Source organism: Aspergillus ambiguus, assembly GCF_047715705.1.
Source record: "Aspergillus ambiguus strain CBS 117.58 unplaced genomic scaffold BDV59scaffold_1, whole genome shotgun sequence".
Classification (NCBI taxonomy): Eukaryota; Fungi; Ascomycota; class Eurotiomycetes; order Eurotiales; family Aspergillaceae; genus Aspergillus; species Aspergillus ambiguus.
Window position 1 is genome coordinate 1069391 of NW_027395514.1, and position 26974 is coordinate 1096364.

General features: G+C 51.4%; 13 protein-coding genes across 13 annotated transcripts; 7 read left to right on the forward strand and 6 right to left on the reverse strand.

Moving 5' to 3' along the window:
• Window positions 1-7: 7 nt before the first annotated feature.
• Window positions 8-1912, forward strand: BDV59DRAFT_166974 (tRNA dimethylallyltransferase). The gene is made up of 2 exons (XM_073687803.1): window positions 8-246; window positions 306-1912. The coding sequence occupies exons 1-2, from the start codon at window positions 157-159 to the stop codon at window positions 1626-1628; spliced, it is 1413 nt and encodes a 470-aa protein (XP_073553242.1). The 5' UTR covers window positions 8-156; the 3' UTR covers window positions 1629-1912.
• A 36-nt stretch (window positions 1913-1948) lies between these two features.
• On the forward strand, window positions 1949-2588 carry BDV59DRAFT_197385 (uncharacterized protein; the record flags this gene model as incomplete). The annotated part of the gene is made up of 3 exons (XM_073692909.1): window positions 1949-2159; window positions 2228-2428; window positions 2494-2588. 3 exons carry the CDS (start codon window positions 1949-1951, stop codon window positions 2586-2588), a joined length of 507 nt encoding a protein of 168 aa, XP_073553243.1.
• A 371-nt stretch (window positions 2589-2959) lies between these two features.
• On the forward strand, window positions 2960-4006 carry BDV59DRAFT_197386 (ankyrin repeat domain-containing protein; the record flags this gene model as incomplete). Its single annotated transcript, XM_073692910.1, has 2 exons — window positions 2960-3202; window positions 3992-4006. The coding sequence occupies 2 exons, from the start codon at window positions 2960-2962 to the stop codon at window positions 4004-4006; spliced, it is 258 nt and encodes an 85-aa protein (XP_073553244.1).
• Window positions 4007-5030: 1024 nt separating this feature from the next.
• Window positions 5031-7270, reverse strand: BDV59DRAFT_166977 (DXO/RAI1 family decapping nuclease). Its single transcript, XM_073687804.1, has 9 exons — window positions 6951-7270; window positions 6640-6882; window positions 6555-6586; window positions 6476-6503; window positions 6412-6419; window positions 6255-6358; window positions 6034-6204; window positions 5686-5985; window positions 5031-5635 (listed from the first exon to the last, which is right to left on the reverse strand). The coding sequence occupies exons 1-9, from the start codon at window positions 7023-7025 to the stop codon at window positions 5490-5492; spliced, it is 1107 nt and encodes a 368-aa protein (XP_073553245.1). The 5' UTR covers window positions 7026-7270; the 3' UTR covers window positions 5031-5489.
• A 220-nt stretch (window positions 7271-7490) lies between these two features.
• BDV59DRAFT_197388 (protein GET4) lies at window positions 7491-8718 on the forward strand (the record flags this gene model as incomplete). The annotated part of the gene is made up of 4 exons (XM_073692911.1): window positions 7491-7534; window positions 7605-7858; window positions 7912-8064; window positions 8126-8718. 4 exons carry the CDS (start codon window positions 7491-7493, stop codon window positions 8716-8718), a joined length of 1044 nt encoding a protein of 347 aa, XP_073553246.1.
• A 90-nt stretch (window positions 8719-8808) lies between these two features.
• BDV59DRAFT_197389 (uncharacterized protein) lies at window positions 8809-9458 on the reverse strand (the record flags this gene model as incomplete). The annotated part of the gene is made up of 3 exons (XM_073692912.1): window positions 8809-8906; window positions 8955-9023; window positions 9086-9458. 3 exons carry the CDS (start codon window positions 9456-9458, stop codon window positions 8809-8811), a joined length of 540 nt encoding a protein of 179 aa, XP_073553247.1.
• A 505-nt stretch (window positions 9459-9963) lies between these two features.
• BDV59DRAFT_5529 (replication factor C subunit 4) lies at window positions 9964-11403 on the forward strand. The gene is made up of 5 exons (XM_073696615.1): window positions 9964-10145; window positions 10197-10417; window positions 10486-10585; window positions 10650-11072; window positions 11124-11403. The coding sequence occupies exons 1-5, from the start codon at window positions 10057-10059 to the stop codon at window positions 11347-11349; spliced, it is 1059 nt and encodes a 352-aa protein (XP_073553248.1). The 5' UTR covers window positions 9964-10056; the 3' UTR covers window positions 11350-11403.
• Window positions 11404-11462: 59 nt separating this feature from the next.
• BDV59DRAFT_5545 (polysaccharide deacetylase family protein) lies at window positions 11463-12934 on the reverse strand. The gene is made up of 4 exons (XM_073696616.1): window positions 12551-12934; window positions 11904-12481; window positions 11754-11857; window positions 11463-11696 (listed from the first exon to the last, which is right to left on the reverse strand). Exons 1-4 carry the CDS (start codon window positions 12654-12656, stop codon window positions 11576-11578), a joined length of 909 nt encoding a protein of 302 aa, XP_073553249.1. The 5' UTR covers window positions 12657-12934; the 3' UTR covers window positions 11463-11575.
• Window positions 12935-13019: 85 nt separating this feature from the next.
• On the reverse strand, window positions 13020-15233 carry BDV59DRAFT_166986 (amidase). Its single transcript, XM_073687805.1, has 5 exons — window positions 14744-15233; window positions 14651-14672; window positions 14317-14589; window positions 14065-14259; window positions 13020-14009 (listed from the first exon to the last, which is right to left on the reverse strand). Exons 1-5 carry the CDS (start codon window positions 14995-14997, stop codon window positions 13113-13115), a joined length of 1641 nt encoding a protein of 546 aa, XP_073553250.1. The 5' UTR covers window positions 14998-15233; the 3' UTR covers window positions 13020-13112.
• Window positions 15234-15372: 139 nt separating this feature from the next.
• Window positions 15373-17970, forward strand: BDV59DRAFT_5588 (CeGAL family transcription factor). The gene is made up of 5 exons (XM_073696628.1): window positions 15373-15574; window positions 15654-15745; window positions 15801-16841; window positions 16895-17483; window positions 17538-17970. The coding sequence occupies exons 1-5, from the start codon at window positions 15458-15460 to the stop codon at window positions 17889-17891; spliced, it is 2193 nt and encodes a 730-aa protein (XP_073553251.1). The 5' UTR covers window positions 15373-15457; the 3' UTR covers window positions 17892-17970.
• BDV59DRAFT_5592 (general substrate transporter) lies at window positions 17970-19910 on the reverse strand. Its single transcript, XM_073696629.1, has 3 exons — window positions 19575-19910; window positions 19205-19501; window positions 17970-19149 (listed from the first exon to the last, which is right to left on the reverse strand). Exons 1-3 carry the CDS (start codon window positions 19815-19817, stop codon window positions 18049-18051), a joined length of 1641 nt encoding a protein of 546 aa, XP_073553252.1. The 5' UTR covers window positions 19818-19910; the 3' UTR covers window positions 17970-18048.
• Window positions 19911-20161: 251 nt separating this feature from the next.
• On the reverse strand, window positions 20162-22596 carry BDV59DRAFT_5595 (putative amino acid transporter). Its single transcript, XM_073696631.1, has 2 exons — window positions 21352-22596; window positions 20162-21300 (listed from the first exon to the last, which is right to left on the reverse strand). The coding sequence occupies exons 1-2, from the start codon at window positions 22390-22392 to the stop codon at window positions 20500-20502; spliced, it is 1842 nt and encodes a 613-aa protein (XP_073553253.1). The 5' UTR covers window positions 22393-22596; the 3' UTR covers window positions 20162-20499.
• A 172-nt stretch (window positions 22597-22768) lies between these two features.
• Window positions 22769-26669, forward strand: BDV59DRAFT_190238 (homoaconitase LysF; the record flags this gene model as incomplete). The annotated part of the gene is made up of 5 exons (XM_073691732.1): window positions 22769-23893; window positions 24132-24759; window positions 24818-24861; window positions 24918-26129; window positions 26190-26669. 5 exons carry the CDS (start codon window positions 22769-22771, stop codon window positions 26667-26669), a joined length of 3489 nt encoding a protein of 1162 aa, XP_073553254.1.
• Between the last annotated feature and the right edge of the window lie 305 nt (window positions 26670-26974).

Below are 26974 nucleotides of genomic sequence, written 5' to 3' on the forward strand. Positions count from 1 at the left end.
CCCCTCACGATTTTTTCCCTTGCGAGTGCCGCTCTTCTTCTGTCTCTTCATTACCGCCCGATCAGCCTCTGCAATCTGGCTGTTTCAGGTCACGTATTCACATCGATGGAGATTTAGACTGGCCAAGATGCTCATTTCGGTTTGCGATTACATCCCATGCGCAGTCTCTTCCGGTCTCTCTTTTCCCGACGCCCGATGGAACCCCTCATAGCAGTTGTCGGTGCCACGGGCACCGGCAAGTCCAAGGTGATATGCCCAATGCGAAACACATTTCTGGAGCGTCTCTTGCTGACGGCTGTAGCTAGCTCGCAGTGGATTTGGCTACCCGTTTCAATGGCGAAATAATCAACGGTGACGCAATGCAAATGTACCGCGGCCTCCCCATCATCACCAACCAGATCCCAATCGAGGAACGAAACGGAATTCCACATCACCTGATAAGCTGTATCGATCTACATGAAGAGCCATGGCGGGTGGGGTTGTTCAAAAACGAATGCCTGAGGATCATCAAAGATATCCATGGGAGGGGGAAAATCCCGGTTCTTGTCGGGGGAACCCACTATTATACACAAACTGTTTTGTTCAAAGACCAGCTAGTTGGAGATGGGGAAGTGGAACGCCAGTCCACCGATGATGAAGAGGACTCGGCGGTCAAATGGCCCATTCTGAACGCATCACCCGAAGTCGTGTTGCAAAAGCTCAAAGAGGTCGACCCCGTCATGGCCGGTAGGTGGCATCCAAACGAGACGCGAAAGATTCGTCGCTCCCTTGAAATATACTTCCAGACTGGAAGACCGGCATCCGAAGTCTACGCCGAACAAAAGCGTCAGCGACAGTCCGTTGCAATTGACCCCGACTCGTCCAGGGATACCGGGCAGCTACGTTTTCCTACAGTGATTTTCTGGGTCCACTCCGAGAAGGAGACACTAAACGCGAGACTGGAAAAACGCGTGGAAAATATGATCGAGCAGGGTTTGATGGCTGAAGCGCAGCACATGTCGAATTATCTCCGGAAGTCACAAGCCGAGGGGGTCTCCGTTGACCGCACACGAGGTGTATGGGTTTCCATTGGATTTAAGGAGTTGGCGCCTTATTTCGAGGCGCTGTACAGTGGAACATCTAGCGAGACAGAGTTGGACGCACTGAGAAAGATTTGTATGGAGTCAGTCAAGACCGCAACACGCCAATACGCAGTCTCTCAGATCAAATGGATTCGAAACAAGCTGTGGACCGCTCTGGCAGAAACTGGCATGAAAGACCGACTCTACCTCTTAGACAGCACCAATGTTGACGCATGGAAAAAATGTGTTACTGAGCCCTCTGAGCGCATCGTCCAGTGTTTGTTGAACAGGGAAACTGCCCCTGATCCCAAATCTCTTTCGAAGCTTGCAATGGTGACATTAAATGCGAGAGAAGCCCAGGAACAAAAGAGCTCGAGCTCTGAAGGGAAGTGCTTCACCTGTGAGGTCTGTCGCAAGACCATGACCAACGAGGACCAGTGGAATATACATCTTAACGGACATGCCCATAAAAGAGCTCTTAAAGGTGCAGTTAGGAAGGCAGAGCGCGACGAGTACTTGCGGAAGCGTCAGGAGGCGTTGGAAAATACCCAGAAGAGCGAGCAATAGTTCGTCCTGTACACTATGTCTCATAGAATTATGTCAACCAGATTTTGGTGCACACGCCGGATAGTGTGTATGATATACAGTTTACAAGCACTCAAATCACTTACTATGCATTGAAATGGTTCACAACTGATATTCTCCTAGAACGCAAAGCACAAGTATGCAAATTACTGCGACTCTGCAATCATCATCGGGGATTAGTTCTGAAAATGAATGATATCACAGTGACACCAATTGGCGATCTTCCCCCGCACGATCCCTATCAAGAAACAACAATAAGAATGCAGCAAGTCGGCCCTGATATCTTCTCTCAGCTCATTAACATGTCCTATCAACTCACGCCCGACGACCTGAATACACCCGACGGTATCACTCCGGCAATTCAGGCTGCCCGTAATCCCAATCCTGCTGTCCTGCGGGTCCTTTTGGACTATTATTTGACCGAACTACCTCATGTAGCGCATATCCCTCGCAGAGACTCAGTTGGATTCGAGACATGTTCTCCAAATGCCGACGTCAGCGGTGCCATTGACCGTATATATGAGTCTCCGTTGACAGCTGCTATCCGAGCCGACTACCTGACAACGTTCGTACACTACTAGCTGCCGGCGCAGACCCTACAGATGTCAGATTCAACTATTTGTCAGACTATTCCGCGCGCTTCATTCGCGGCCGAGATGCGAAGATGGATATGTCTAGCTTTGCTTTGTGTCCACCGCGGGAGAAAATTATCGCCATAGCAGAGTTCAAAGGCATCCATGACCAGATTCAGCCTTTGACGGAAGCTGAGCTGGACGAGCGTCGTACCGGATTTCCACGATTTTGGGCAGAACCCAATCTGCCTGGCTAACGATTCCGCTCGACCAAGGCCTTGACAGCACTAGAAGTGGCCGCGGGGTGTGGGAGAAGAGCGGCTCCGACTATTGCCCTTCCTCCGCTTTCCAACGCTCTGGCCTGCTGTAATCCAGAGGACCCCAATACCCGGGACTGTATCACAGAGTTGCTGGAACATCCAGACCTCGATCCGCACCTTCGCACACCTATTTTCGATATCCATCCGCTTCATTTTGCAGTCGCTCGTCACAATAACCATCATCTCTTGGCTTTCTTTGCCGCTCTCAGCGGCGGGATCCACCGCTCTAGGACAGTCTCTTCTACACGTCGCCTCGCTTCCCTTGACGTCGGAATGTATAGATCGGGATAGCCCAGATATTGTCCGGAGTATCCACTGCGCGCGAACGCTGGATTCCACATGGTTATCGCATTCAATGCCGAGTCCGTTGCACTTACAGCCACAGATTAGGTCGGTGTTGAATCCACCGCGGATACGTCCCATGACTTCACTGACTCCTAAGGAGCGGGAGGCACAGGTGAACGTCATTCGCAGCCTCTTGGATACCGGCATTGATGCCCACGCCCAGGACGTTGAAGGAAACATGCCCCTGCACTATTTGGCCGCGACTTTGAATGTTGATCCCGGGGCAGTGCAGTTGCTACGAGGCATGGAAGGTGGTGAGGAGGTCTACAACAACTCCTTAAATCGAGAGGGCTTGTCTCCGCGCTCCATGTGGGGGAGAGTAGGGTCCACCAGTGATTTCCTCGATTTTCTTGTAGAACATCCTTGCGAAGCACTACTTGCACCTACTAAACCCCCGCCAGGGAAGATTCGAAGGAAATAAATTTTACATAAGCATATGCAATCCTACGATCGAAATGCAAGATTAGTCTATGAAGCGTCAATATCCTTTGTGAAGGGAGAGCTCAGCCACATATCGTTAGTCGTCACATATTCTTGTTACCTTGCTTCAACCTCTTTTCTTTTCTAAGACCCCTCATCTCCTGCATTCGTTCGATGTCATCAGTTATATCTACCTACGTAACATACTGAGATCCTCTGATATCGCATCTATTTTATGTCTTGGCCAGTCTTTAAAGGGCCGAACGGGGCTCTACACCGTCCTGAACCAGCTGCTGGATTCTGTCTAGCTTGCCACGTACGTCTTCTGTGCTTTTAGTTTGTTCCAAATCAGTATAATAGACCTACATCAACAGCCGCAGAAATGAGTACCGGGAGAAATTTATTGCGAAGAGTGTTAGGCACTTTCGATTACAGAACGAACGGGATGTTGTACTTCGCTTGAACACTCAACTTCCGATCTACTACGGTTCCGCCAGATAAACTCATTGTAATAGATGTAGCCCCACTGGTGAGGAATGTGCCGCGAGTATCGACAAGGGTATATGCGTTAGATCCCCCATAGGCCATGAAGGGGCTACGAGATGAAACACCACATTGCAATCATTGGCCTATGATATGACTCATCATTACCCGGGGTCGATCGATAGTCTAGCTGACGTTCAAATAGCAGGCCCAGCCCTAGACGGAACCGATTTATTGCTGGTGTTGGTACTCGAACCATTCGTGTTATATTAGCGATGGGCTGAAGTGGGCTAACACTGACCTTAATTGACGGCATAAATACTTTGCCAAGCCCCAGGGAGATATAAATGCAACCCATTGTGACACCGGTGTCTTTCTATTAAACCGACGTTACACAGCGTAGACAACGGCATAATGTGAGTGCCCATATGATCATCTTGAAGTCGGCTTACAAGGGCAGAGGGGAGCGACTATATAGGTCCAGGCAACCTGGACAGTATCTCAGGAGTGATCTATAAAAGAAGAGATTATGTCCAGGGCTCGGATACATAACAACGGTAGCCATAAGCTTAGGAGATCGCCTAGTTTTCCAAATTTATATCTTGCCTACACCTTTAAACTTGCCCATATATCTGAATATGGATATCCTCAGCACTTTCATCTTAATCGCATTCTTTATAACCCCTCTCTTAGCTACCCCAGCTCCAGGTCTACAGGAAAGGGGAGCTCAAGTGTGCTGTAATTCTGACCATTTTTATGTGAGTTCTTCCCCTTATAGAGAATGTGCTATCAGTATCTAAGTTTCAACAGCGCTGCCAAGATGGCACCATAGGGACTCCATGCTGTGGGAGGGGAAGTTAGTGTGCCCCGCCTAATCACGGCATAGCCAAAGCAAACATCACGCATTGGATGTTTGACCTGCCAGAGAAACAAAGGAAAGATAGCGATGAACTATAAAGTTACTGACTGTTTATACACAGGATGCAACTTCTTTTGCTGTAATTGCGATGGTGGTTGTCGCTCAGTGTCGGATCTCCTAAGTCATTCTGGATGAACGTTCATACTTGTCTCAAGTTCATAAAGAAAGGAAATGGCGTGTGAACATTGTGTGACATACCTTGATATGGGGTTCTTTGTGTGCAATTCTCAAATTACACCAAAGGGTTCATACGTTCAATTTTTAGAAAAGTGAAAGCTATTCGCTAGGCATATTTTTCATGTTAAGAAATAGTATATATTGCACAGTGCATCTAGAGTTTACGGGCAAAAACGCAGCCATTTCCAACTGCTACCTTCTGCTTCAGAATGGTGAGATGACGATTCGACTATCTTCAAGCAGGTCGGTGATATGGAGTCCCTATTCTCAAACTTTCACCAGCTGCTGCTGCTGTGCACATATGCCGACAACAATACATACTTTGCACACTATGAGGTGCCATGGATTTGAAACGTTTGACTCCGTTACTCAGATTCCCAGTCATCAAACCAGGAACCATAACACCGTGATATCCTTCGAGTGATACGAGCCAAAGAGGTGGCAAGGCCGTGGTGCTTTGGAAATTGACAGGCCTCCAGCTGTGCCCAAGCCAACTAAATAAACCGAAGGGATTCAAGTTTTGAGGGCGAACAGGGGCACCTGGAACCCAGGATTGACGACAACCTTTAAGGTGTGCTATGGATGCGCATTTCAATCCCCAAAAATTTCATGTAGTCGATCGCCAGGCTGCAAAGGATGGCGATATAATATCACCTGTCCCAGTCTCCTCAACTTTGAAAACCTCAATGATGGAGGATTTTTCGAGTTTTCGTATTCTCCACGTCCCTTCTCCGTGAATCACAGACTTGAGCCCTAGTAGTTAAATTAGTACGTCAAGTTGTATGGAGGGTGCGTACTCGTACATTCAAGGAAGGCCGCGGCAAAGTTAATGCAGATGTTTCCGTCCCAAGTTCCTTTACCAGCCTTTTTGACCTTAACTGGAAGGCTGGCAGTGTCCAGTTCTTCTAACCGATGAACAATTCCGTGCTGGTCCCGGAAACCAACGATGATTCGAGGGACACCAAGGAGGAATGATTGAGCCCAGAACTTTAGGAGCTTCCGCTCATACTTTAGCATGTCTCGATCGTTTCTTATCTCTGCAGAGGTCTTCAACTCCACCCAGTGGATAGGGTCCTCTTTTCGTTCCGGTTTACAGTCCCAGACTGAATGAATATTAGCATGCAGTTGCGATGAAGTTTGTTTCGACATACCAGCGTCGACTTCCCCGCCAATAACTAGTTTTGTTCCACCGATGCCGGTTCGTACTACCGAGCAATATTGTGCATTGTTATTGACGATCAGCTCGGGCCGGCTTTCAATCTCCTCCCGCGACGTTGGGTCCCATGGTTGATTGATGACAGACAGAGTCTCAAATTTGTAACCTGAAAGTGGGTTAGAAGAGTCGAAATGGTATAAAAGGCTGGCTTGTTACCCCAATAAGCCATAAGTTCCTGTGAAGCCATGCCCGGAGGCATTCTTTGATTTTGCTGTATTTGTTTCTGTTGGTTCTTATAGCTGTTATTCTCCTCGATAAATCTAAACAGGACTATAAGTAAATCTCTCAATATAGACAGTTCGTTTATACGCACATGGTTCCCTAGACGCGATAAGCACGGGAACTAAAGAAATCAAAGGATCTCACGGGGCCCTTACCTGAAAAGAGGTGGCGTTCATTTCGAACCTATTCATAAATCAATAACGGGACAAAGATCCACATGGCTGCTGAATATACCCGTTCATATTATCGAAAGGCGCAGTTAGGATCTAATTTATTCCGCCGTTAGAGACGCCAACAAATAGTTGCTATACTGCTTTACCTTAGTCATCATGCCTCTCCAGGTGATGATGTCGGCCTCGCATGTCTTTCTAGTCTCCTTCTCCAGAGCCATGATGGTTTCTAGTAGAGCATCTAGGTGTTCGTCTGCTCTATCATCCAGCTTCTGGAACGTATCGAAGCCCTGGTTCAGGTCTGCGGGGAGTTGAGGAGGGTAGTAATACTTCAGGGATGAGTCCCCCAGATGGAACTGGTGGTCATCATCATATGAAAAGCAGGCAATCTCCTAAAGGATGGTTGTGTTCAGGTTGGCTATGGAACCCTAGTTGCGCCGGAAGGGACCGTCACACCTACCTTTGGGCGTCGGATGGCAGTGTTGGAGGCATAAAAGCGACCAATGGGCTGGATGTCGAATCCAGTCCGGTTCATTTTGTTCGTGGAACGTCCTTAGCATGGGCCTAGGGGAGATGTGAGAGGCACAGAAAGGTCTGATACCAGATCGGAGGTAATGTATGTTACGCCCTGTATTCCAGGAACGTGACAACGGAGTGACAAGGGACAAGAAGACGGAAGGGATAAGCACGTAGACCTCGCCGGAGAGACAGCTGAGCAGATCTAGCAACAGTCTGTGTGATGTGACCCAGCCCGCGGGATACGGCGGACATATATAGTAGAGCAAAAACGGATGGAGTGGGAAGGGAGGGAATGAACGGCTTGTCTGCGCCAACCAACCACACTGGGGGATCCTCCTGAACCCGCCCCCCACCAAAAGTCTCCAAACTGCCAGCTTGACCGCTCTCGACGCTTCTCTCTCGACTTCTGTCGCGACCAGTCCATCTCTCCAGCTCTCCCTTAGTCGAGCGCTCGCTTCTGCGGTGGACATACCGGATCATCATGACCTCTCGGATCGACAAGACCATCGCTCGACAGCGAGAAAAGTACCGCTCCTCTCCGCGCCTGTTCCGCGATGAGTGCCATGACCGATAGCTAACCTCCATGTCCTTGTAGGATCGCTTCCGGTGCCTATTACGAAGCCCACCAGCAACTCCGGGTCATCGCCGCACGATATATCAAGCAAGCGAACTACGATGCAGCCGCCGAATTGCTGGCTGGAGGGGCAACCGCTCTTCTGAGAGCTGGTCCCCAGCAAGGCGCCTCGGCTAGTGGAGGGGATCTTGCGATCATGCTCGTTGTCGAGGTGTATACGAAGGCAGGTTGGGAGCTGACGGGGGGAGACAATGCAGAGGATCGTTCCCGGAAGAGTGAGCCAACCTCTGGATCAATCCCGAAGACCCTTGCTAACAACGGAGCCTAGAGCGGCTTATCGAGCTTCTACACGAATTTCCTCCCGAAGAGCCTACACGGAGACGATACATCCAGGAAATGATCGGCTGGAGCGGACGCGCCGGCCCCCTGGAGAGGGGCGACCCTGACTTGCACCACGCCGCTGGGACGGTGTATGCCGAAGGTACGGAACGTTTTACATGAATCCATGACTGGGACATTCCCATCTGACTGAAATTTGCTAGACCATGAACCGTACGATGCTGAAAAGCACCTCATCCTGGGTACATCTGAGTCGGCTGAGACGTTGGCGAAGCTGGAATACGAGTGGTACACAAATGATGAGCCGCACACGGCGGCCATCTACGCCTCGCGCGCAGTCTTCCCATACCTCCTGACCGGTAACATTCGCAACGCCAACAAGGCCTTCCTCATTTTCACGTCGCGACTCTCCTCCTCGAATCCGTCTCTCGCCTCCCAAGAGGTCAGCAGTGCGAGCGCCGACGTGCGCGTATTCCCAGCATTGCCTCTGCTGAATTTCATCAACATGCTGCTCCTCACAATCCAGCGTGGCAGTTCGGATCTCTTCAAGCAATTGACGGCACATTATGCGTCGGAAATCCAAGAGGTAGGGATCTGGGACGATGCGCTGGCTCAGATCGGGGAGCAGTATTTTGCCATTAAGATTCCTCGACAAGGAAACCCACTGTTGGATATGATGGGTAGTATGCTGTTCGGAGGCCAGGGGGCCCAGGGAGGCGCAGGCGGAAGAGGATTGCAGAGTGGAGGACGGACAAGGAAGGTTGAGGCTCCCCCATCGAACCCGGAGCTTGATTAGGAGATGGCGGAAACGACTGTTGGTAGGACACATGCAGATAGAGGATAGTCCTGCGATATGTAATGAAATACGTATGTATGCATGAAAGCTTCACACACGTGAATTGGATTCCGGCTCGTACATCCAATTATCCTCATCCAATCCAGTAACCTTGTTTTGAAGACTCTGCTGGATAAGACCGAGAAATTCTGCTTCAATCAGTCGACGCTGACAGACGAAGAAAGAACACGACCTACCAGCTGGTTCACTGCTCATCTGCCTATTCCGATTGCGGCACATCATCTCTACGAGGCTCGCCTCGATTTCTACACGCTCTCCGGTTAGGCTTAAGACTCAGACAATCCTTCAAGCGGGGAGCTCCACGAACTTTCTTTCTCACGGCCACTGATTTCCGTCTGGGTGGTAGAATCCACTCCTGTAGTCCCGGAACCGCCTGTGGCTCCGCTATCTTCAACGCCCTCCATCTCCTCGCCATCTTCCCCTACGATGGGGGGAAGGATGGGGACGTCGAGCTTATAGCCACCGTTTTTGTCCCGGACCACAATGTCTCCAGTATCCCCAGAACCAGAACTTAACGAAGAGGTGGATTCGGACGCAGCAGATGTCAACACATGCGAGGAAAGACCGGAGATTCCGCTGGTCGTAGCACTTGCGATCGAGACGTTGGGAGGCGCGGTTGACACGGGCCGTCGACTGAGGTGATGGTGGAAAAGGTTTCGACGAACGGATGTGGTTCCCATTTTGACGAAAGCGTTCAATCACCGGGCAAATGGACTCAGGAGGAGAGAGATCGGTATATGCATCGAGAGCTAGAGGTAGCCGGAAAAGGGTCGTCTCGTAGGGTGCATGGAATGGAGGTGTTGGGCGGAGGAGGTACTCATATGAGAGAAATCACACAGGAAAAGAATGAGGAAGAGAAAGAGAGCAAATATGGATTTGGATAGATCGCCAGCATAGGCGCAGAATTGCAGATGGGCAGCACGTCGGGGGAGGGGACTGAAGAAATGGGGATGCGGTTTGCTTGCGGATTCGCCAATCACAAGTCACGCGATGCGCATAGAGTTGATCGCGGTGGAATTTGGGGAATCCAAGAGCGTCGACGTTTAGAGCGGTTCATCCATCGGACTTTGAGGATACCTCAGAAGACATAAATTATTTTCTAGGAATTATTCCTATCCAGTGGAGGTTCTGATGTAGAGCCATCTTACCTAAGGTGAAATTATTCCCGATTCGGCCATCCCGACGCGTCTGCGCGGTCCGACTTTCGCGTCTCCCGTCGACCACCACCTAATCCTTTGACGACACACTCCCTCTTCCACAAGACCAGCGGACTTCACCATGGTTCAAGCCGAATCTTCAACCAGTGTCGCCCGTGATGGCCTCAAGGCTGTCACAGCCGGTGCCCCTCCCGACTATGAGCTGCCCTGGTATGCTCCATAACCCAGACTTCGTTGGCTCAGTCTAACACCCACCCTCAGGGTCGAAAAATACCGCCCCGTATTCCTCGATGACGTTGTCGGAAACACAGAGACCATCGAACGATTGAAAATTATTGCCAAAGATGGCAATATGCCGCATGTCATCATTTCTGGTATGCCGGGTATTGGAAAGACGACTTCCATCCTGTGCCTTGCAAGACAGCTGCTAGGTGATGCTTACAAAGATGCGGTCCTGGAATTGAATGCTAGTGATGAGAGAGGTACATCCTGCGTGTTATGGAGGACAGTGAGAAGAATTAGTAGTCATTGCTGACCCCAAAAACCCCAGGTATCGATGTTGTGCGGAATCGAATTAAGGGTTTCGCTCAGAAGAAAGTCACTCTTCCCCCCGGCCGTCACAAGCTTATCATTCTCGATGAGGCGGATAGGTAAGTAGCAACAATATGGCAGTGGAATCCTTGTCATATCCACAAAATAACTAACATCATCTAGCATGACCCCCGGTGCTCAGCAGGCGCTGAGGCGCACAATGGAAATATATTCCTCCACGACGCGATTCGCCTTTGCTTGCAATCAATCCAACAAGATCATCGAACCTCTCCAGTCCCGATGTGCCATCCTTCGCTACGCACGCTTAACCGATGGACAAGTCGTCAAACGCTTGAAGCAGGTTTGTGACGCCGAAAAAGTGGAACACACCGAGGATGGAATTGCGGCCCTGGTATTCAGCGCGGAGGGAGATATGCGCCAGGCAATCAACAACCTGCAGAGTACTTGGTCCGGATTTGGCCTTGTCAGTGGTGACAATGTCTTCCGTGTTGTGGATAGCCCGCATCCTGTCAAGGTGCAGGCGATGATCAAAGCCTGTTGGGAAGGAAAGGTGGATGCTGCGTTGGAGACACTAAACGAGCTATGGTATGGCGAACCGTCATCTTTATCTGACTCAACCCTCCTAACCTGCTACAGGACTCTCGGTTACTCGTCGCACGATATCATCAGCACCATGTTCCGAGTTACGAAGACTATCCCAACCATATCCGAACATTCCAAATTGGAGTTCATCCGGGAAATTGGTTTCACGCACATGCGCATCCTTGACGGGGTACAGTCGCTTCTTCAACTGAGTGGTTGCGTCTCGAAGCTTTGCAAGATCAACATGAAGCCCCAGCTCTTTGAAACACCAAGAGCCTGAGGGAGTATAAAACAGAACTTTTATTTGTCATTACTTCGGTGTTTTGGGCGTTGGGAGCAAGCAAAGCTCAGCCATGGAGGTATGCGATATGCAAATGTTCACTTAGATTTAATGATTCAATAAATTTATGAGGCTACTCAGTATAGTAAAGTGAGATACTGAATACGCAAATCTCCGTGGAGGGTCAGAGGCTGCAAGGTCTTCAGCTATCGACCTTGCCGGTCCATCACTTTTTCGCGGGCATCTTCGCCCCTGCAGGGGGGCTGTTCTTGCTCTTGAAATCATCACACATCTGCTCCATAGTCACCCACTCAACACCCTCATGCTTGTTGATGTGCTCGATGATTCTATAACTGTCAGCATGGACGTTCTATGTGTGTAGCACACATGGGCTTGACGCGTACCGTTCGTGCATGAGAAGCACATGTGGTCGACCAGAAACATCAGGATGGATTGTCATGGGGAACACGAACTCGTCGTATTCACGGTAGAAGTAGTCGAAATGGTCCTACGCCGCATTAGCTGAGATCAAAACTGAAGACAGATAAGCTGACCTTCCAGATATCCTCAATATCCCTGGGATTAACCCACCCATGGCTGTTGGGCGAATTTTTGATGAACATCATCGGCGGGAGATCATCAATGTACCAGTTACCGGGGATCTCAACCAGCCCCGTTTCTCCTCCCCTCTCCAGGGGCTTCATCCACGTATGCGCCTCCTTGCTATAGTCGATCTTGGTCCATGTGTCTCCAGTGCGCAGCCAGTACATCTGGCAGTCATGATGCGACATTGAATGGTCATACTCGATGCCGTACTCGAGGAGGAGATCTGTCATTTCTTTGCTCGTCTCCCACCACGGCGCGACAGTCCCGCGTGGCGGCTTTCCGCAAAAGTCCGCGAGCATGCGGTACGTCTTGTCCAAGATGTCCTTCTGCTGTTGGATCGTCATGTCTGTTGGGTTCTCGTGACTGTATCCGTGGAGTCCGATCTCGTGGCCTGCATCCCGGATTTTGGCACATTCCTCGGGGAATGTTTCAAGTGAGTGGCCCGGGATAAACCAAGTGGCTTTGATGTTATACTTCTCGAACATCTTCAGCAGACGCATGGTTCCGATATGGCCGGCAAAGAGGCCTGTTCATCATATCAGTCAAGATACCTACGGGGCTTCACTGTTCCCTCCTCGAAAAACGGCCTACATACCTCGACTAATATCATTGACACTATCCTCGCCACCGTAGGAGCCTAGCCAACCTGCAACGGCATCGATGTCAACGCCGTAACTGACGAGGACGCGCTTTTTTCCCATTTTAGATTAGGATGATGCACTTGGGAGGTGCTATTAAATTCAAGTAGAGAACTTTCCAACTAGATATGTTTGTGGTTGTCCCTGTTGACGTACTTGGAGTTATATGATAAAGGTAGGGTGCATAAAAGTGGGGATGTTGAGGGGTCGGAACGATAACGAGATAGAGTATCTCCAAACTTACCTAAAGCCGGGGTCTACCATCTTATCTGGAGACAGAACAAATGGTTCTACGTTACCTTACTAACTGTATGTACTCCGTAATGACTACTCCAACCGAGTCGACTCCAACTACCTGTGGGTTGGAGAGAGCGAAGAGTGGGGGTGTGTACGCAGTAAGAGGGACGGATCTATCAATGCGGAGTAGTCGTATTAGGTGCGGTAAGGGTCTATCTAGTTGAGAGATTGAAGGCGGATGGCAATACCGTTCCTGCACTGATGCATCTAGTATCTAAAATATCACTTCTCTCCTTTCCAGATCTGTTCAATAATGGTCGCTGCCCCCAAGACCTTCTCGTCGTTGAGCTTCTTCCCGATGACTTGTAAGTTAATCGGATGACCATTCATGGTTTTCGGATCGTAGAGATTCCAGTTCCATGCATCCAGCTCATTGCGTGGCTTATAGGCATCATTAGGCAGCTGGTCCATCTCTTCCCTAACCTGGTCCACTGGGAAAGTGACAGCCGGATAGTCAAGCAAGTTCCAGATCTTGGTGTATCCAACCCACCGGAGTCCCCGGTGGGGGATGGCAGGATGCGGAGTCGTTGGGGCTAGAAGCACGTCGACCGTGTGCCCTGAGGGAGATCGAGTAACATTCCACTTGTTGAGATATTCCCTTTGCAGGACAACCTTCTTCTTGTTTAACTGCCAGTATTCGTAAACAGATATTGCCTTTCCGCGGTTGACCAGTGCTTTGACATGGGGGATCATCGGCTCTCCAGCAACCCCAATGTCACGAAGGATATCTTCACAACCGTCAGAGGTGTAATATTGGTCCATGAGCTTGATACAGTCATGATGGTCTGAAGTATCCCATGTGATTATCTCATGGCCCTTTTCCGTAAGTTTGGAAGCTAAATCACGGAGCGCCCTTTCGATGGGGGGATGGACCCTGACAATCCCATCGTCTAGAATCAGACCGATTACCAAAGGCCGGGTCTGAACTTCCTGAAAGGCGTCCTCATTCCAGGGAAGAGGAACACATTTGGGATCTAACTCCCATGGACTGGCGTTCGCGACTAGACGACTCACATAACACAGGGATGACAGATCGCGACCCATGGGGCCCACGGAGGATGGGACGTGCTCTTGCCCTTCAGTGGATACAGGCACTCCTACGTATGGGTATCTGCTGCTCTGCGAAGGGTCAGCGCTACAAATTGATCACAATAACGATAGAAGGATAGCCCACAGTCGGCTTGAAACCATATAGTCCGTTGATACACTGGGGAATCCTGACGCTTCCACCAATGTCGGTTCCCAAGCCCAGAAGAGAGCCGTGTAGAGCCAATAGAGCACCCTCGCCACCTGTAGAGCCTCCCGGAGTGAAGTCTGGGTTCCGAGGGTTTACTGTCAGTCCCCAAAGAGGATTATCCGTTTCAGCCCACTAGAACGGGGTTAGTCGTAATTTCGACATGAACGAGATGGCGTGAGAGCTGCAGACCATAATACTCTGCGGCAAGTTTGACTTGAGCAAGACAACTGCGCCCATTTGTTTCAGAATCTGTACGATAACAGCATCTTCCGTTGCAGGAGAAAACGAGCGGCCGACATATCCCAATGTGCTGTCTACTCCTTTGATATTAAATTGGTCTTTTACTGTCACTGGGATTCCATGAAGAGGCCCTTTTAGTTCGCCAGTTTTCTTGAACACACGATCTAGCTCTTGAGCTTGGGATAACGCGTCATCGAAGACTACTTCTGTGATAACATTGGCCTTGAAGAGGGATTAATTGACGTGGATACCCCAATGCGCTCGGAGAAATGGCGGGACATACTAGTTGATGGGCTATCACGGCTCTATGGGAACGATGTTAGCATTATATGTCTCCTCAAGAAGGGTTATTGGTTGAGCAACGATCAATACGCACCTTCTAATGTAGGCGTTAGTCACCTGTTCAGCGCTGTATTTTCCGGATTTCATATAACCGAGAAGAGTGGAAACGCTGTCAATATCGGTGATTTCTTGAACAAGAGGATCATCGTGGACACAAGAGCGTTTCTGAACGTCATGAACCTGGGGCGGACGCAGTTCCAGATCCGAAATCAGATATGGTTTTAAGGCTTGGTCACGGAGCGACCGTTTCTGGGAGACGATCTGCTCCCAGTTTTGGAGACTACCCATGGTGAGTCTAGTAGGATAGCGATGAGACAATTCAGTTTCCTGAACACCCCAAGGATGGAGTAGAACGATAGTATTTAACTAATTATCTCCAACCTGTTATCAATAGAGGGCGGCCTCCAACTGATAGGCAGGATCCTCGTAAGCGGAGAACCGCGGCGATCATGATAAATGAAACCCCAAGCAGGACGAAGAAAGGACGGCGTTATGATACGGATGGGATACGTACTGCACTGTACTGAAAGAATGGAGGCAATGAGCTGCTTACACATGGATGTTCCAGAAAGACGAAAATGCGGGGCCTCCACGATGAAGTGATGACTAAGACGCCCCCCTCTCCGTCTTCTCCAGAATCCCCGAATGGTCAATCTTGGGAATCCTGGCGATGAAATGTCCCGTCGTGGCCGATCGAGATCCACAAATTAATCAATAATATCGACTATCAGAATATGTCACTCCCTCCATGAATCCCAATTCCGAGTCCAGCGCGCCGGGGGCCATCCGGACAGAATCCCGAAGGAAGCCATCCGGGACCATCGCGAAAAGGGCCTGTGACCAGTGCAAGTTCCGGAAAATAAGGGTATTTCTTTTCTTTTCTTTTCCCCTCCCGGTTGTGGCGGCCCGAATATCCCTTAGGCTAACCCATTTGGACCCTCCAGTGTAGTTTGTCGCAGCCATGTAAGGCTTGCGTGTCGATGGGCTTCGATTGTACCTTCTTTCAGCCGCAGAAGAAGAGGGGTCCAACTGGCCAGTAAGTCTTCGTATTGCTGACTGCAATTTTATTGTGGACTGAGTGTTTCTCGCAGTCGTGTGTCGCAAATCCGGCAGCAGCAGACGAACCCAGGATTCACCAAGGGTTCGCAGACCCCAGACAGCCCCAGTGCTTATTCCAATGCTGGATTCCACTATCAATCAGAGCTTCCACCACCAGAGGAGAGCGAGTCCAAGCTGTCTGCCCCCCAGGTTCACGACGCTACCGCGCATTGGCCAGTCTCGGGAGGCGAAACTTCCGTACCAGCGGACTTCGCTCCGCCTCATCCAACCGTGCCTGTGGCTCCTGGCTGGAGTGCAGATGGCTCGTCGATCGATTCCCACAGTAACAGTGGAATTAGCTGGGCCGAAAGAAATGATGTAGAATATTGGCTCCCGGATAGCCTTGAGACTCAGCAGATGTCCATCTTGGATTTTCCGGGTAGTAATGTCTATCTCAGGCCATCTCTCCCGTCGATTATCCAACCTGAAGCCCATACCCCTGGGCTACAACCGCCATCTCTGGGATCCCCCGAGCTCCAGACGCCCAGCTATGAATCTCAGGCGCCGGGACTGGCTCAGAACAGAGCAATTTGGCCGCCGTCCATTGTCGAGCCAAATATGATCCCTTGGATTGACGTCTATTTTGATCGTCTACACCCAACTTTACCTGTGCTAAATCGGTCTACCTTATTTATTCGCATCCTGTCACACGAGCACCGTACAAACCCCCAATTTGGCGCCATGTTGTTGTCGCTTTGCGCCTTTTCTCTCACGCAGCCTATTGAAATCGACGAACGGCCCACGACTTCATCACGAGCTAATCAAGCTCGATTAATGATGAACGAAGCCACGAAGATGAGAAGCTGTTCAGATTTTGGAGAGCACCCATCAATAGAGGCAGTCCTCACCAGCTTTTTCCTCTTTGGCTGTCTGTTCGGGAGCAACCAACATAATGCAGCCTGGCTTCGGCTGCGGGAAGCTCTAGATCTTGCAGCTACCCTGGGGCTGAACGACCCGGATTCATATCGTGACTTACCCAGTGATGAAAAGGGCCAACGCTTACGAACATATTTGGTGTTGTCTATTACGGAAAGGTATGGAGGCATGATGTCCAGAGTTGGAGGTAACTGTAGCTGATAAGAACCAGAGCCTACGCGTTGCAGCGTAGACATCCCATAACTTTCTGGGGAAAACCCGGGTTCAGCACACGCTCAGTACAAGACTTCATCCATACTGCCGCCCATAGTCTTGTTTCTGGTATCATCGTTCATAACGAGAAAGATGCAGAAGGGATGATGGGCTTGGCTCGCTTAATGGAACTCTTCGATGCCATTGACGAGGAGGTCGTGGACTGCTGGAATCGACGCTGCACAGTCAACTCAGGCTACTGCGAAAGACTGACCCAGGGAAAAGCCCTAGAAATCCATCAGAATCTCGGCCATGTCGACGAATCTGAGCGGTACAAGGGATATGACTGGTTCAAGCGCAGCAAGTCTGAGGCTCAACCAGTTCGGTCGACCGTGGGGTTACGGGAAACCCAGTGTGCTGATATCTTCATCACAAAGAAGTGGCTTCAGAACCGCGTGTGGGTTCTATGTTCAACTCATGGGCTTCTCACGGCCAAATCAGAGCACCCCGAGCTATCGTTTGGCTATGCAGTTACTTTGGCGATAGAAACTCTCAAAATCTGCCAATCACTGCGCCTCAGCTCCATGGAAGCCCATGGCATAGGCCTGGTAAGTCCACACCTCTATTCACATCTCTTAATCCAGCCACTCATGATAGCCTAGGTCGAGAAAGTATACGACATTGCTATAAGTGCTATTAGCGTCGCGTTCAATACCGAATTGTCGCTAGGAAATGGGTTTCCAGTCTCACCGATGACTAGTGCAATGGCGCCAGCTACTCCATCTTCTACGGATCCTCAATCGATGACTCCAGCGACGGCTACTGCACATCTGCCCGTCTCTTTAGTTGACGACTTCTTGCATCTGCTTAACAGCCTACGTGGCGGGAACCACCCTTTCTTGGAGAAATACAAGGCGTTCGTTAGCACTTTGCATTCGGCTGGCGGTGTGGGTAGCAACTGGGCTGCGCAGCAGGCTACTTATGGTCCGACCACTATGACGTCGCCCCCGGTGTGATTATACTTCAGTCCAAATAAAGCCGTGGGATGGCCACCTCCCCACAAAGTCTCCAGCACGAAACATTCTTCTTTTGTCTATATAACACATACACATTGGCATATACCCCGTTGAGCTATGATTCAGGTGGTTGGGTTACCGCACGGGTTACCTGTATTTATATTGTTTTTTCTCTATCACTGCTCTGTATAACACTTCCACGAGGCACAGGATGATCCGCCTCTGAACTCATAGACGAACTCTTATACACTCTCCATTTCCACGCAGGAACCCCAGCCTCGTACATTTCATCAATTTCGACAAACGTGCGCCCTCGCGTCTCCGGCATGAGGAAGTACACAAAGACAATAATGCAGGCCATGCAGCCAGCAAAGATGAGATAAGCCTTGGCGCCCAGGTCTGCCGCATCCGCAGCTGTCAACTGCGGGATGACAAACGTTGTCACGACGGCGGTCGTCTGCGCACAGGCAACCGTGTAAGCAATGGTATGGTGGCGGAGTCTGGGCGTGGCCATCTCGGAGGGCATCAGCGTCGACAGCGAGAAGAACGAGGACGCCCAGAAAAAATTCAGCACGAACGACAACGCCGCGATGGCCGCGGTCGAGCGCGGGTCTCCGTGGTTGAACGCTAGCCCGCCGGCGACGGCGTCCACGATGAAGATGGCGCTCATGCCCACTAGCGCCGTCGGACGACGTCCCACCCGGTCGAGGACGAACGGTGCGACGATCGTCCCGGCAAGCGTACAGCACGCCGCGATCACCGTCAGCGAGAAGGGATCCTTGGTGCCGATCTCGGTGAGAAAGACGGTGCCATAGGTTGTCGACAGGATGACGCCGGAGATCTGGTTGAGGGAGTAGAAGGAGCCGGAAGTCAGGGTGCGCCGGACGTGTTTCCGAGAAAAGATCTCCCAGAATGATACGTTCGCTTTCAGCTCGCGCTCGATAGCTTCGGACACGCGCAGCAGTCCGAGCTCGTCTTCCACGCGCTCATCGCTGCATCCGCGCAGTTTGCGTAGGTTCCGGCGGGCCTCGTCCATTCGGCCTTTCCCCACGAGCCATAGCGGGCTCTCGGGGAGAGGCCATGTGCAGAGCGAAAGAAGCGCAGGGAGTGCGCATTGCACGGCTAGTGGAATCATGTAGGATTCCCTGCCTCCGAGCTTTTTCGTCGCGTACACTACAATCGTGCCTAGCACGCCTGCGGCCACATTGAGGATGTTGAGACTCGAGACACTTCTGCCTCGCATAGAGGCGGGAACGACCTGGTGAGGGTTAGCAGAAGTTTCCTCATACATGGATGCGATGTGCCGCCTGTACCTCGGAGAGATATAAGGGGGCCGTCCCGTTGGCGATGCCCATGGCGATTCCATTGATGAAGCGGCCGGAGACAAACGCTCCGAGGTTTGGCGCCAGTACCTGCAGTAAACCGCCCGCGATGGAGATTATGTATGCAAAGATCACGGGCCGCTTGCGGCCGAAATGGAAATTGAACGGCGATGCAGCCAATCCACCAAGGATCGAGCCGACTAGCGGGACGGAGAACACGAGGTTTTGGTTTCGTGCAGTCAGAACATAATCGCCCGAGACCGGGTTAATACCTTGGTATTTGGAAACCTGATGTGGCGGGTGGGTTAATTATGCCTTTATATATTCGCTCGCGTTGGGGACTTGAGGAGGGCTAGCTTACAAAAGGCTGCAGCGAGGCCACAGGGGATATGATCTTGTCATCAAAGCCGAATAAGAGAGACGCCGCCGCGAAAACCACGCAGGTCAGCAGAAGAAAACCATTGATTGCTCCTTTTGGTTCCGACGTGGTTTGGGGGTGGCAATGTACACATTGTACGTCTGTTGCCTTGCGGGGATCGCTAGAATGATGACCATCGGACGTCCCGAGCAATGTGGAGGACGTGGAGGCTGACTGAGTAGTCATCTCCGGCTCTCACAGCACATTTTGCGAGCCGTCCAACCCAGTTCAGCGCATTGTGATGAGGATGTCGTTGGGGAGACTCCTTTCCAGTGTTCCAACACGGGTTGGCTTAAAGTTTGCGGGTCCACGCTGATTGGAGTTCCCCGGCGATGTCTGGGGTCCCCGGCGGCTTGTGCGACCCTAAAGTTATTAATAGGGGATTGGAAACGGACCCTGCAGATGGCGAGACACCTACTGTCAAGAGGGTCAGCAGTACTATAAACGATGAAATGTTCCTCGCCAAAGTTAACATCTTTCAGCCTCGAAGACTCGAGTTTATTGTGAAGTCAACTACGTCTAAGTCTAACATGCAATATTATGACCAGATTCTAATCTGCCTTCCGGGGCTGTAGAAACGAGCCACGTTAAAGACCGGATAACTATCATGGGCATATCTATTATCAGTTGAATCGTTATATACTAATGTACCAATGAGTATGCACATATCCGTGCAGCCTACCACTACCCGACAATTGTCCATCACTTAACGCTCAAATGCTCTAGAACCTCCGCCATCCGCCATACACCCGTGAATGCGAAGGGGTATCAAAACACGTGAGGCACCTTGTATAAGGCGGACCAGTAATAAAAATTATAGTCGCAAATAAAGAGAAAGAAGGGAAGAATACAAGGGATCCAAAAGAGATCACCGCTGCCAGAATTTCCACCCTGGGAAGGACAATTGGCCATCCCGTTGGTAGATGCGCCAGAAATACACCGGCACACCAGCAATGATAAAGGCCACGACAATCAATGTTTGCAGCGGCTCTGCAATGACAGCACGGCTCAGAAGGAAGAGACTGACGCAACAGAAAATGATGGGCGTTGAGATCCACGTTTTGTACGGACGCTCTAGATAGGGTTCTCGGATTCGGAGTACAATGAGCCCAAGCACCGTGAGGAAGTAGAACGTGTAGCCCGCAACTCCATAGAAGGTAACGAGGGTCTTGAATTCACCAACAATAACATAGACAGCCATGAGAGCTGTGTTCAACGCCATCGCGTTGATCGGCGTGTACCCCAGGCGGGTATTCTCCCCACAGATCCGCGAGACGACTTTGCTGGTGCAGGAACGGCGCTGGAGGCGGTTCGTCGCACCAGTGGTTGGGCTTTTTCGCGTCCATAGGTTCCCAAATATCGATGGTAGATAGCCTTCTTTTCCTGCGGCATACACCAATCGACCGCTCGTGAAGACCGTAGCGTTAAGAGCCCCGAAACAGCTCGCGGAGACGATCAATGCGAATACGAGTGCTCCAGCAGTTCCAAACACCTTTTGGCCAAACTGGACAGCGACCGTGTTGGTGGCTTCGATAGTTGAGTGCGGCAGGACTAAAAAGTATGAGACGTTGGCCAATAGGTAGAAGAGGATGACCAGTGGCATGGCTGTATGAATCACGCGAGGGAGATCACGATTGGGGTTTTTGAATTCACCCGTAACAAAATTCGTCTGCAATACGTTAATAGGGGATAGAGAAAACGAGATGGAGCAGCCACATACGTTGTCCCAACCATCGAAGGCCCAGAGACCCGCATACAGGGCAACCGCCCAGGCGGAGACGTCCACACTGGTGTCCTGGAACCAACCCGACTTCCATTCCTCATTAGCGCTCCCGCTGGAAGAGAACCCCGTGATAGCCACAATAATGCCGATGACAGTAATCGCAATGAGGGCGATAAACTTGAAAAACATAAGGATATCGCTGACACGCGTTGCGACCCGAGTAGAGACGCAATTCAAAAGAGTCACAGCGAAAAGACCGCCAAATGCAACGGCCTTGTTGATCCACGGACTTAATTGATCCGCATCAGCACCAACAAAGGCGCGGACAACATACTCCCCGAATATTATGGCGATGATGGCAGCGCTACCAGGCTTGAGCACCAGAACCGCACACCAAGTAAACAGGAACCCTGCCATCTCGCCGAAAATCTTGGACAGATACACCTGGGCACCGCCGTTCAAGGGAATGGCTCCACCAAGCTCCGCATAACTAGCGGCTCCGGTCCAGGCTAGGAGGCCGGCGACAGCCCAAGCGATCAACGATGCGCCCGGGGAGCCAGCATTAGCATTGACCTGGCTCGGGGACGAGAAAATTCCTGAACCGATAATCAAGCCAATCACTAGAGAGAGACCGTTTAGATAGGTTAAAGTCTTGTTTCTTTCTAAAGATCCGTCGGCCAATCCGGCCTCTCGATCAATCATCGACGGTGCACCCAAGGGAGCATAGCCTCCGTTTGTCTGCGACAGAGGGAAAAGCGTCGAGCCGAAATCAAACGCCGAAGAAACCGAGTATGAACGGGCCGATCTAGACCGCTGCGTGTCCAAACCAGCCTGTAAATGGGAACTCGCGAGAGGGTCTTCATCTTCGAGGGAGAGTTTGCGCGAGGAGGAGATGCCCGAAGGGGAGGAGGACCGGGAGGATCTAGGTCCCGAATCGGGAGAGGAAGAGGCGAGAGAAGCGAGCTCTAGGGAATCGCGAGGCGCATCATTGTGATTGTCAGATCGTTGATCGAGATTCGAAAACGTTATATGGGACATCTCGCGATTGAGAGTCAGGTTGGGATAGTGGTAGGGAGGGAGAAGGGGGGTTGTTTAAAGCGGAGAGGGCGGAGACTGAATCAATGACGACGGAGCACGGGGTGATCCTGTTCCATGCCCGCGCCGAGGGGTCTAAAAGAGATACGAGAAAGGTTATATGGCGTGTGAAAGAGAGTGACTAAGAACGAGAGCATCGATCATGATGCGGAGGAGAAACAAGAGTTGGGATTATTATTAGAAGAAGAATGATGATCGTCGCCCCGCCGAATCGGGACTAGTGTACCCCGTGCCGACAGTTTCTCTTTCGGGACATTTCACGATCATCATCCGAGATTGTCTTCCCATCAGCTTGTCGACGCTCAACGCCCTGTCGCCCATGAGGCCCCGAAAATCCCCCGTCGGCCTCCTTCAATGCGCCTCAACTGTCTCAAGGAGTAAGTCTGCCTACAGACCGTCCAGACGCCATGCCTCCTCCGCTACCTCCGCCGCCGCCGCATCGCCGCCTCCGAAACAACGTCTTTGGCTTCGGTTGGCCGTCGTGACCGTTGCTGCTGCAGGGATTGGTGCATATGTTCGGTCGCGTCAAGGCTCCAATTCATCTACGACTCTCAACCCATACACTTTTACCCCATATACGCTCGTTTCAAGAGAATCGGTATCGTCAAGCGGGAGTCTCTTCATCCTCCAACCACCCAAGCCGGACTCCGGCAATTCTGAAGTCTACGAGGATGCATGGAAAACAGGAGTATGGAGTGTGATGTTCAAGCAGCCCCAACTGCAAATTGGCCGGGATTATACGCCGCTTCCTCCTGCGCCGGAAGACGGGGACTCATTGCGATTCTTCATTCGCAGAGATCCGTTCGGAGAGGTGTCGCGGTACTTGCATGGACTGAACCTAGGAACACCGGTTGAAGTCCGTGGGCCCCGAATTGAATGCGAGATCCCATCCGATACGCAACAGATCCTATTCATTGCGGGTGGCACTGGAATCGCTCCTGCGCTGCAAGCTGGACACACGCTTCTTCGCCGTACCGATGAGACCAAAAAACCCCGGATACACATCCTATGGGCAAATCGCCGTCGGGAGGACTGCGCTGGTGGAGTCAATGACACGGCGCAGGGAGGAGAGAATCTTTCACCATGGTATTCGCGACTTTTTACACGATCATCATCCACGGAAACTGCTCCGGCCCCCGTCGACTCCCCGACAGAGAGGTTCTCCTCTCTTATGGTCCAAGAGATTGAGGCACTGAAGTTACAATACCCGGGGCAAGTTACGGTGGACTATTATGTGGATGAAGAAAATCAGTTCATAGGGAAGGATGCTATCCAGCGCATTGCGGCCCCGGCATCCGAGTCACCAAGAGGGAAGATGCTTCTGGTATCAGGACCGGAAGGGTTCATCAGCTACATGGCTGGACCAAAGCTTTGGGCCCAGGGGATGGAGTTGCAAGGTCCGGTCCAGGGGATTATCCGCGAACTGAATCTGAAGGACTGGGTGGTATGGAAGCTATAGATGTATTTATAATATATAGACGGCCGTATGAATGGAGGCGAGAATCAGTACTCCATAGTTACTCCAGTAGGGCGGATGACTCAGCCGCTCCGATTGCCGGCATAATGGCCGCCCTCTCATTCGCCCGAGGATTCCCTTCACTCTCTCCGATTTTTGGTATAAGGCCAAAAAGTTTCCTCCTCCCTTCTCCCCCGACAATCCCATTTTCGTTGGCATCATGCAGTCCCGATTGATGTCGACCGGCCGGCGCGTGGCCTCCCTGCGCTGTCGCACTCCCAGCATTCGCCGTTGGACCGCCCTGCGCTCTCCCATCGCGAACATTGCCCCCCAACGTCGCGCCTTCGCCGCCTCCACCAGACTCTACGCCCAGGATGTCTTCCCTTCCCAGTTGGAGGATCCTGCCTCCGCCGCCATCTTCTCCTCCATGCAGTCATCAAAGGCTGTTCCGCAAACGTTGACGGAAAAGATCGTTCAGAAGTACGCCGTGGGTCTGCCAAAGGACAAGTTTGTCCAGTCTGGTGATTATGTGACCATTTCGCCTCATCGATGCATGACTCACGATAACTCCTGGCCTGTTGCGCTCAAATTCATGTCGATTGGGGCGACCAAGTTGCACGATCCGAATCAGATCGTGATGACGCTGGATCACGACGTTCAGAACAAGTCGGAGAAGAACCTCCAGAAGTACCGCCAAATTGAGGAATTCGCGAAACACCATGGAGTGGAATTTTACCCGGCCGGAAGAGGTATCGGACATCAGATTATGGTGGAAGAGGGATTTGCGTGGCCCGGCACCTTGGTGGTTGCCTCGGACAGCCATAGCAACATGTATGGTGGCATTGGCTGCCTTGGTGCGTATAGTCGCTGCAACCATGTTACCGCCGTGGATCAATGTTGACATGAGTATAGGTACCCCGATCGTACGCACTGATGCTGCGAGTACTTGGGCATCGGTAATTTCGCCTCCAGGTTGCCGTTTCATCTGGATCTTTGCTAATATAATATACAGGGTAAGACCTGGTGGCAGATTCCCCCCGTTGCCAAGATTACCCTGACCGGGATCTTGCCCCCTGGGGTGACTGGTAAGGATGTTATCGTTGCTCTCTGTGGTTTGTTCGGTAAGGACGATGTTCTGAACCATGCCCTCGAGTTCACCGGATCTGAAGAGACCATGCGGAGTCTGCCGGTGGACGCCCGGTTGACCATTGCCAACATGACCACGGAATGGGGTGCCCTCTCTGGCCTGTTCCCGATCGACAATGTTCTCAAGGGCTGGCTTCGGGGCAAGGCTACGACGGCAGCCATGGGTTTGGCTGATGGCCCCTTTAAGACGCTAGCGCCTAAGCACTTCACGCACGAAGCATTGGAGGAGCTGTTCGCCAACCCCTTGACTGCCGACAAGGGTGCTAAGTATGCCAAGGAGCTCTTCCTAGACCTTTCCACTCTTTCCCCCTATGTCGCTGGACCCAACTCCGTCAAAGTGGCCACCCCGGTGAGAGAACTGGAGGCCCAGAACATCAAAGTTGACAAAGCTTATCTTCTCTCCTGCACGAACTCGCGCGCTTCCGATATCGCGGCGGCCGCTCGCGTCTTCCGCGAGGCTGCCGAGCAGAACGGCGGCAAGGTGCCCAAGATCGCCGACGGCGTGAAGTTCTACCTGGCTGCCGCGTCTCTGCCCGAACAAGCTGCGGCCGAGGGTGCGGGTGACTGGCAGATCCTGATGGAAGCAGGTGCCACCCCTCTCCCCGCTGGATGTGGTACTTGTATCGGTCTAGGTGAAGGTCTTCTGGAACCGGGAGAAGTTGGAATCTCTGCCTCCAACCGTAACTTCAAGGGAAGAATGGGTTCCACAGACGCGAAGGCGTACTTGGGAAGTCCGGAGGTAGTCGCCGCCAGTGCTCTGAGTGGCAAGCTTAGCGCACCTGGCTGGTATCAGACTCCCGAGGGTTGGACTGGCGTTGTTTCTGGCGAGGGTGACGGCATCCGTGAAGAAGATCGCATGCTGACTGCCGAACAAGCCTTGGAGAAGGTTATTGGCCAGCTTGATGATCTTGTTACTGATGCCGAACAGCGTTTCGCTCCCGAGGAAAGCCCTTCCACTGAGACTGCCACTGAAGCTGCTACGGAAGTGTACCCCGGGTTCCCGGAACGCGTGTCTGGAGAGATCGTTTTCTGCGACGCGGACAACCTCAACACAGATGGAATCTATCCCGGCCGTTATGTGAGTGCTATTTCGTCCCCTTAGGGGCGCGTTGTACTGTTCACTAACCTCTCCCTTCAGACCTACCAAGACAACGTACCCGTCGAGACCATGGCCGAGGTCTGCATGTCTAACTATGACCCTCAGTTCTCAACCATTGCCAAAGAAGGTGACATCCTCGTTACTGGGTATAACTTTGGCTGTGGAAGCTCTCGCGAACAGGCCGCCACTGCTATTCTGGCAAAGAAGATCCCGTTGGTCGTCTCGGGCAGCTTCGGCAATATTTTCTCTCGCAACAGCATCAACAATGCTCTGATGGGAATTGAGGTTCCTCGCCTGATCACCCGTCTCCGCGAGACCTTTGGCGGAGACGAGAAGGCCCTTACTCGTCGTACTGGCTGGACCTTGACTTGGGATGTCCGCAAGAGCCAGATTGAAATCCAGGAAGGTGAGAACGGTCAGAAGTGGACCCAGAAGGTGGGCGAGGTTCCTCCGAACGTGCAAGAGATCATTGCCAAGGGTGGACTGGAAAAGTGGGTTAAGAGCGCCATTGCAGTTTAAGACTTCTGAAGCATCGACTACCTGCTACTTGTGGTTCGTCCCTGACGAGTCGTTATTATACCCGGCATTTGTCTGTATGGTTGATTGAGAGCGTGCAACCATGCGATATGTTTTTTGTCTTGAATTTGTTGATATCATGTATGGATGGATGAAAAGCCTTTCCCCTCTGATTTGAATCTTGGGTACTGTATAGCCGATATTGTTTCTATAGTATAGAATTGATTTCCCAAGACCTGTCCTTGCCCCGATTTCGCGTTGTCTCTCCATTTTCCATTTCTTTTTTTCTTTGGCTATATTCCTCCCCC

What these genes read in the sequence shown, in the direction of transcription:
- BDV59DRAFT_5592 (XM_073696629.1), bottom strand. Translation starts at nt 19,817, where the DNA reads ATGACTACTCAGTCAGCCTCCACGTCCTCCACATTGCTCGGGACGTCC. An exon ending in TGGCCTCGCTGCAGCCTTTT is followed by an intron (nt 19,502 to 19,574) that starts GTAAGCTAGCCC and finishes CCGCCACATCAG; the next exon opens with GTTTCCAAATACCAAGGTAT. An exon ending in CCCCCTTATATCTCTCCGAG is followed by an intron (nt 19,150 to 19,204) that starts GTACAGGCGGCA and finishes AACCCTCACCAG; the next exon opens with GTCGTTCCCGCCTCTATGCG.
- BDV59DRAFT_5595 (XM_073696631.1), bottom strand. Translation starts at nt 22,392, where the DNA reads ATGTCCCATATAACGTTTTCGAATCTCGATCAACGATCTGACAATCAC. An exon ending in CCTTCGATGGTTGGGACAAC is followed by an intron (nt 21,301 to 21,351) that starts GTATGTGGCTGC and finishes AACGTATTGCAG; the next exon opens with ACGAATTTTGTTACGGGTGA.
- BDV59DRAFT_166986 (XM_073687805.1), bottom strand. Translation starts at nt 14,997, where the DNA reads ATGGGTAGTCTCCAAAACTGGGAGCAGATCGTCTCCCAGAAACGGTCG. An exon ending in ACTTGCCGCAGAGTATTATG is followed by an intron (nt 14,260 to 14,316) that starts GTCTGCAGCTCT and finishes ACCCCGTTCTAG; the next exon opens with TGGGCTGAAACGGATAATCC. An exon ending in TATATGGTTTCAAGCCGACT is followed by an intron (nt 14,010 to 14,064) that starts GTGGGCTATCCT and finishes GACCCTTCGCAG; the next exon opens with AGCAGCAGATACCCATACGT.
- BDV59DRAFT_166974 (XM_073687803.1), top strand. Translation starts at nt 157, where the DNA reads ATGCGCAGTCTCTTCCGGTCTCTCTTTTCCCGACGCCCGATGGAACCC. An exon ending in CGGGCACCGGCAAGTCCAAG is followed by an intron (nt 247 to 305) that starts GTGATATGCCCA and finishes GGCTGTAGCTAG; the next exon opens with CTCGCAGTGGATTTGGCTAC.
- BDV59DRAFT_5529 (XM_073696615.1), top strand. Translation starts at nt 10,057, where the DNA reads ATGGTTCAAGCCGAATCTTCAACCAGTGTCGCCCGTGATGGCCTCAAG. An exon ending in CCCGACTATGAGCTGCCCTG is followed by an intron (nt 10,146 to 10,196) that starts GTATGCTCCATA and finishes ACCCACCCTCAG; the next exon opens with GGTCGAAAAATACCGCCCCG. An exon ending in GAATGCTAGTGATGAGAGAG is followed by an intron (nt 10,418 to 10,485) that starts GTACATCCTGCG and finishes CAAAAACCCCAG; the next exon opens with GTATCGATGTTGTGCGGAAT.
- BDV59DRAFT_166977 (XM_073687804.1), bottom strand. Translation starts at nt 7,025, where the DNA reads ATGAACCGGACTGGATTCGACATCCAGCCCATTGGTCGCTTTTATGCC. An exon ending in CTGCCATCCGACGCCCAAAG is followed by an intron (nt 6,883 to 6,950) that starts GTAGGTGTGACG and finishes ACCATCCTTTAG; the next exon opens with GAGATTGCCTGCTTTTCATA. An exon ending in CCTTTCGATAATATGAACGG is followed by an intron (nt 6,504 to 6,554) that starts GTATATTCAGCA and finishes ATTTATGAATAG; the next exon opens with GTTCGAAATGAACGCCACCT.
- BDV59DRAFT_5545 (XM_073696616.1), bottom strand. Translation starts at nt 12,656, where the DNA reads ATGGGAAAAAAGCGCGTCCTCGTCAGTTACGGCGTTGACATCGATGCC. An exon ending in TGTCAATGATATTAGTCGAG is followed by an intron (nt 12,482 to 12,550) that starts GTATGTAGGCCG and finishes TATGATGAACAG; the next exon opens with GCCTCTTTGCCGGCCATATC. An exon ending in ATATTGAGGATATCTGGAAG is followed by an intron (nt 11,858 to 11,903) that starts GTCAGCTTATCT and finishes AATGCGGCGTAG; the next exon opens with GACCATTTCGACTACTTCTA.
- BDV59DRAFT_5588 (XM_073696628.1), top strand. Translation starts at nt 15,458, where the DNA reads ATGAATCCCAATTCCGAGTCCAGCGCGCCGGGGGCCATCCGGACAGAA. An exon ending in AAGAGGGGTCCAACTGGCCA is followed by an intron (nt 15,746 to 15,800) that starts GTAAGTCTTCGT and finishes TGTTTCTCGCAG; the next exon opens with TCGTGTGTCGCAAATCCGGC. An exon ending in AAGCCCATGGCATAGGCCTG is followed by an intron (nt 17,484 to 17,537) that starts GTAAGTCCACAC and finishes ATGATAGCCTAG; the next exon opens with GTCGAGAAAGTATACGACAT.